Here is a 6,508-nt window from a genome sequence, read left to right on the forward strand (position 1 = left end):
CATCCTTTCCCCATAACAAGAATATATATTAAATAGGATTTTTTATGAACTGAAACATATGATAGTTTAATCATTTATAAAATTAAAAAAATAATGAATAAAATAAAAATAATGATTACTCAAATTAAAAAGTCAAATATTTAACCAATTTTACTTTAAATATATACATATTGTTTGTAATACCAAGGCCATTTCCAATACATAACTATAAAAACTCGTCATTTTACATATTCAAACATTTTAAAACCATATTCAAAATGAGCAAGAGAAAGAGAGAAAGAGTATCATTGAAATGATATCTACACTGTCACGAACATGAAGCTTTCTAATTACAAAAGGTCTGGCAATATGTGACTAAGATGCATGATAGATTCAGTTTACTATGAGAATATTCAATGAGCTAGCATACCAGTATACTAATGCATGGTATATCTACTGTTCATATCAATCAGTTGATAAACATATTATAAATAAGGTAAATTAACTAAAGTAATACATTTACACATATTACCTGTCAATGACAATCAATGTTATTTATCTTGACATTTTACAAGATGGATGAAACACTAACTAGAAGAGAAGTCCATACATTAAATTGCACGGATTACTTTTGCAGCATACTATATTCAATTACAAATATATCTACTAATAACAACTTTAAAGAAGTTGAGGAATATCTGTAGTTAAAAATACACTAGAAATGTTTTGATATGCCTTCTGAGTAAGGTGGAGAGAATCAAAGAAGAGATATTTGGAAGCATCAGGACATGTAAAGGGAGTGAATTTGTTGCACAGCAATATAGTTTCTATGGTGCCCGTTCCACAGCAACCCCTTGCAACAACCTCTAAGCCTGACATGTAAAATAGCAATGCAAGATTAGACATTATTCTAGCTATATGTTAATATAGTAAAACTTATAGACATAAGTACATTTGGATTGTTATTGATCATGAGAATGCAAAATACCATATTTCTGAGGATTTGCAATGAACTCGGAAATCAGTTTGTTGTAATCGTAAGAAACAATTTGAAGCCCAGATAAAGAAGTTTTGAGTCCATCAATCACGGCATTTAATCCTGAATTGAATACAGATGCAGCCTCGTTTATCTCTTCGTCACATGCTCCCTTGTTCCAAAGGCTTGTAAGCGTTCTCTCTATTGGTAAACATCCCAATGGTGGAACGTTAATCAAAGCAATTCTAAAGGCACCCAGATTGTATAATTCCTGCAAAAATTAGACTCAGAATTCACTGCATCTATACTTGGAAACTACTAAATTCAAAAGAGTAGAAACAAGTTATAACCATACCTTGATATAAACTGCATATATATCCAAGAGGAAATCTGTATACTCTTGAACGGTGAACTGAAGTCGACGAATTGGGAATAGGAAGTAGTTGGCAGCGAAATCATTGGTGCCTATCGAAATGAAAAATATTGCCTCTTTAATTATGGTGGTGGCCTGTTCCTCACCCACCAATCCTGCTATTCTCTTTTTATACTCTTTAAAATACTCAATTTGTTTCCAAACTGGTATCACCTCCTGCATTATACAAATCCCTCTTATAAGAATGTGATAGGAAAAAGCTGAAAACATGCATAAATTAGCTGCACATCCATTGTCCTGTGAAACATTATAATATGTTTATGTCTGTTACCAATAAATGGGCAGTGAGATTGTCTAAGCCAGAACCAGAAGATGCAAAACAGACACCAGTTAGCAAGTCCTGGGCCTTGAGCTTAGGGTCCAAATATGGAGGCAAGAATTCCTTGACTCCAAGACCTTCAACTGAAATGAAATGGTAGAATCATAAGTATCATGAAATTTGAAAATGGACGATCAAAAATCAAATCAAAGTAAATAAACAACCACCTTCCAACTAATAATATCAATTTAAATTCACAAACAACAATAATTCTGACATGATAAGGTAAAGTTTTAAACTCTTGCAAGACCAAATTATTTCTCTTCTCAAAGGCAATATGTAATTCACATTTATGAGCTAATACTGACCACAAGCTCTGCAGTGCAACAAACATATAATAGCTAGGACTTTCAAATTTATTGTCAAGTTATAAGAACAACATGCAGTTACGGAATATAGTGGTTACCAAAGTAGTCAGACATGAGCTTTCCATTGGATAACCTTCCTGTGGCAATGTGATCTTTGAAATCTCTTCCATATGGAGGAAAATCACCAACGACAAGCGTACAAATAAAATCATTATTCCCTGTATCTCCATAGGAGTCTCCAAACATAAAAACAGCAGGCACTGTCTGTCCTCCAACCAACAAAAAGTAATCACATTTCTGAGCTATTGTGATGATCAAACTAAAAAGTACATAGCGCAAAACCAGAGATTCTGCCCTTAATTTCATTACTGGTTTATGTGACATTGAAGGCATGAAAGATTTAGCTTCCACAAGGTTTTCTTTTATATACTGTCTTTTATCTAACAGAAGGCAAATTCATGATAGAATGGGTGACAAATTTAAGCGAGCAAGGAAGAGGATGTGGATATGGATACTGTAGAATTTTGAACCTGACCTATCCTCTCTGAACCAACTGATTAGCAAACAATAACAGCAAAAAGAAGAAAACACCAATAACTTGACGATTCTCTTTATCAAGATTGGTAAAGCTTACAATTCAAGTGCCCAGCAAAAACACAAAACACTTTTGATAAGACTTGGGAGAGGCAAAAAGCTAAAACATTGCGAGGCACTCATTTAGATAAGATTTTGCAAGATAAATTATTGCACACCACACAAAATTAGCGAATGACATGCGGATAAGAGAGACTTTGGATATGCTAAAACAAACTTCATATTTCTCCTTACGTCTCTGATATCAATGTAATACAAGTGAAAATGAGGATGGAAAATGATGGGTGAATCGGTCCAAAGTCCACATAAAATTGTGTTCTTTTACACTCAAACAAGTTGTTAATATAAAAAAAAACCATTGTATGGAGAGCTTCCAAAAATAAATCGGAATCAGTATAAAGAGTTATCAAAAATAATTAAAGTCATTTGTAAAAATCCGAGGGCTTAAATCATACACACTAAATTTTAATTTCTATATTTAAAAGTGTTAAAACATTCAAAGTTGACTGACATTCTCTAGACTTGATATGTTGCTTAATGTGTGTGATTTAAGACTGACTATCAAAAAAAAATCTGATTTTGAATTTCTAAATTCCTAGACGTGCCTTTAATCTTAAGTCTCCTTTATGCTCATTGTGTATATATGGAGCTAAAACTGTTCATTCTGTAACTCCTTTGAAGGTCACCATTGTGAAGTTCACTTTTTGGAGCTCTTCTCAATCTCACTTTCCGAAGCTCTTCCTGATCTTACTTTTTGAATCTTCCAAGCTTACTTTTAAGAGCTTTTGAAAGATCCATAGCTACAGAAGCTGCAATTATATCCATGGTGCGCTGCTCAAAACTATCCTTTGTGAGTGGCTTCCTGAAAATGTGTACAAGCTGGTACTCAAATTTGCAATACGGAACTTTGATTTCTCCATGTTGGGTCAGCTCCTTTATGAAATGATACCTGATATCTATGTGGCTGCTTTGTCTATAGAGGATAGAATCAAAGCAGTATATAGAGGATAGAATCGTAGCAGTCAAAGTAATCTTAATCAGTAAACTGGTTTTGGATGTGATTATGTGTATCTTTTTTGCATTGATGTTTCATATCATGTTCTTTGATCCATCTTCAGAATGAAAGAGAGTGTCAAAAGATGTTAAAAAATATTTTCACATGACATTCTCTTTCATTCGGGTGATCGATCGCAGAGTGTGATCCAAAACATCGATTCCAAAAAGATGCACACAATCAAATCCAGAAACAGCTTACTGATTCAGTTATGAATTGTGGAAATTTGATCAAATCAAAGTAATCTTTCTAATGAATATAATATTGAATATATTTATAGTGGAGATAGATTTTTTAGTGATTTTGAAGCTCTCTATTCTACACAAATAAAAATATAATAAAATAGATATTAAAAATTAAAAATTAAAATCCTCGAGGCATTAATGAGTTTTAATTTTAACAAAAAACTTAATTGAGGAGTATAAAAAAAAGATATATATGATACCAAATACACCTATATTTGAATTATCACCAATTAATGGGGTTCGAAAGGTTAATATTCTTGTCAATTTGAGGATAGAGGTAATTTAGAGAGCACCTCAGCTCAAATGGGCAAAACTTAACTTGGATGGAGCCTCTAGAGGCAATCTAAATCTAGCACTCATCTTAGTACTTCCCATTCCTCTATGCATTATAGGACCTTTATTGTGGTTAATTAATATTGAGTTCAATATTATGAGTTTTATTCCTCTTTATTACATCATCACATTTTTGTTTAGGCCCTTATTTCTAGGTGTTCCCTTTATCTTTTTATCTTGATTTATCTTTTATTCTACCTCAATTTCAACTTCCAAAACATATTTTGCATATCTATACATCATATTTTGAGTCATCGAGTTGGAATTTGCATTAGAACCATATTATCTTGCATCCCTAAAAATTCAAGATAAAAATTTCAACACCAGGATGGTCATACCCACTTGGTCTCGCACATTTTGCTCCAAATTTTGGGAGGATAATAAGGTAGTCCTACCCTATCCAAATATAGCCCTGTGTGAAAATACACTAAATTTGTGTTAGCCTAAAGGTGGTTTTAATTAAATGAAATCGCTATACATGTCATCCTCCTCAATTCATTTCAGCATATAAATCATCTCATCTCATGCTAACTTTATCATCCAATTCATGAGCAATTCTTCTTCCTGAAGAGCAGATCTGGTTCAAGGAGCAGCAAACTACATCAAGGCATCTTCATGTTATAATTTAATTATGATTTCATTTGATTTATCAAGTAATTGCATCAATGCATGGAGAACTTATCCTAAGAGAATTGCATGAACTATTGAAGGTATAATCATCAAGCATTTTAATTTGAGATCTAGCCTTTCATTCAAAAGATGGGCCTTTCTAATTCAATTCAAGTTCAATTTCTATTTCAAATAAGGTTAATTCCAACTTGGGGTAGCTTGACCTAGGCAAACCACTATCCACAAAACCCTTTTTTTCCTCTTTTATGTAGCTATAGGTACCCAATGGAGCTATGAAGCCCAAAAAAACATTACGAAACTAATAAATGTATGTTCTCAAAATTTTGACCTAATTTCTTATGATCGGGGTGGTTGGGATGCCCCTGTCTAGGACTAAGCCATTCAAAGCACCCATGTCCCCAGAACTTTTTCACTAGATTTTGTAGACAAATTCTAAGAAAATCTCAAGGTGTAGAATTCCAAACAGACTCTTATACTCAGAAGACCAAGGTATTCTGGGTATCCTAGTCCCAGAGATCCATCTCTAGATTGTAGATACAAGTACACAGTCAAATTTCCTATCTATTTTTATGTCTATTACAGAATATCAGTATTTTTATCAATCAATTGAAGCATTCTAAGCTCTCATTTACATCATACTTTAATCTTAGTTTCACATTTCTTCAACATATCTTCATAGTTTCATTCACTTTTCAACTAAGCAAAAGGAATAGAAACCCTAGAAATATCATTTGACTCACTTCTACAAGAGTTAGTCAAATAGGATCACTCGTTTAGGTGATTTTGTATTCTAATGTTTGTATGAAAATGGATCTTTGCCTTAGTCCTGCTCGATTCTAATTTTATCCATTACAAGTACTTGATAGAAGGATTCTATCAAAAATATTTACATGGAAAGTACTTGAGTTATGATAGCACTCATGTTTAGATGTCTCCTACTAGTTTGGGCACAATTCTATGTTTGGTCTTTCCCACCCATATCTATTGATTATATCATGTTGAATTTGCAAGAATTATTAGTGGCCTAGGTTGATTATAAGATCCTTGATTGAATTCATAAACAAAGTCAAGTCTTTAGCTATCTAAGGTGTAATCTAAGTGTTTCTCATGGCTTAGGAAAAGATATTATAGCACTCAAATATATTTAAATAAAAAGTACTTGAGGAGATATGGTATAAAGATTGTATCAAATATATTCAGATGGAAATTTCTTGGTGAGATACAATAGTACTCATTTAGATATCTCCTACTAGTTTGGTAATGATACTTTTTTTGGTCGTGTCCCCATATCTATTCAGTATATCATGTTGAATTTGTTGGAGTTATTAGTGTCCTAGGTTGATTGTGATATCCTCGATTGGCTACATAAATGAAGTCTTCTTTAGCCATCTGGGGAATTAGCTCAGTACTTTTCGAGTCTAAGAAATAGATATACCTATGTTGTTAGACATACATGGTCACATATACTTCCTATATGGCTTGTTGGTAGCTATGAGTGAGCTATGTGATAATGGTGAAAATATGTCATTACAAACAAATTGATTTTTTTTTGTTAAGCGATTAACCTAGTCTTTCCTTCAAGAAATGAACCTATAATATTTTTTAAGATGTTCATGTTGAATTATAAAATAGTAATC

The 6,508-nt window shown here is 32.7% G+C and overlaps 1 protein-coding gene across 1 annotated transcript; it reads right to left on the reverse strand.

Annotated features, from left to right (window-relative positions):
- Nucleotides 1-464: 464 nt before the first annotated feature.
- LOC131050407 (GDSL esterase/lipase At4g26790) lies at nt 465-2,688 on the reverse strand. The gene is made up of 5 exons (XM_057984565.2): nt 2,114-2,688; nt 1,660-1,790; nt 1,311-1,544; nt 968-1,226; nt 465-851 (listed from the first exon to the last, which is right to left on the reverse strand). The coding sequence occupies exons 1-5, from the start codon at nt 2,406-2,408 to the stop codon at nt 658-660; spliced, it is 1,113 nt and encodes a 370-aa protein (XP_057840548.2). The 5' UTR covers nt 2,409-2,688; the 3' UTR covers nt 465-657.
- Between the last annotated feature and the right edge of the window lie 3,820 nt (nt 2,689-6,508).

The sequence above is a fragment of the Cryptomeria japonica genome, chromosome 1 (assembly GCF_030272615.1).
Source record: "Cryptomeria japonica chromosome 1, Sugi_1.0, whole genome shotgun sequence".
Classification (NCBI taxonomy): Eukaryota; Viridiplantae; Streptophyta; class Pinopsida; order Cupressales; family Cupressaceae; genus Cryptomeria; species Cryptomeria japonica.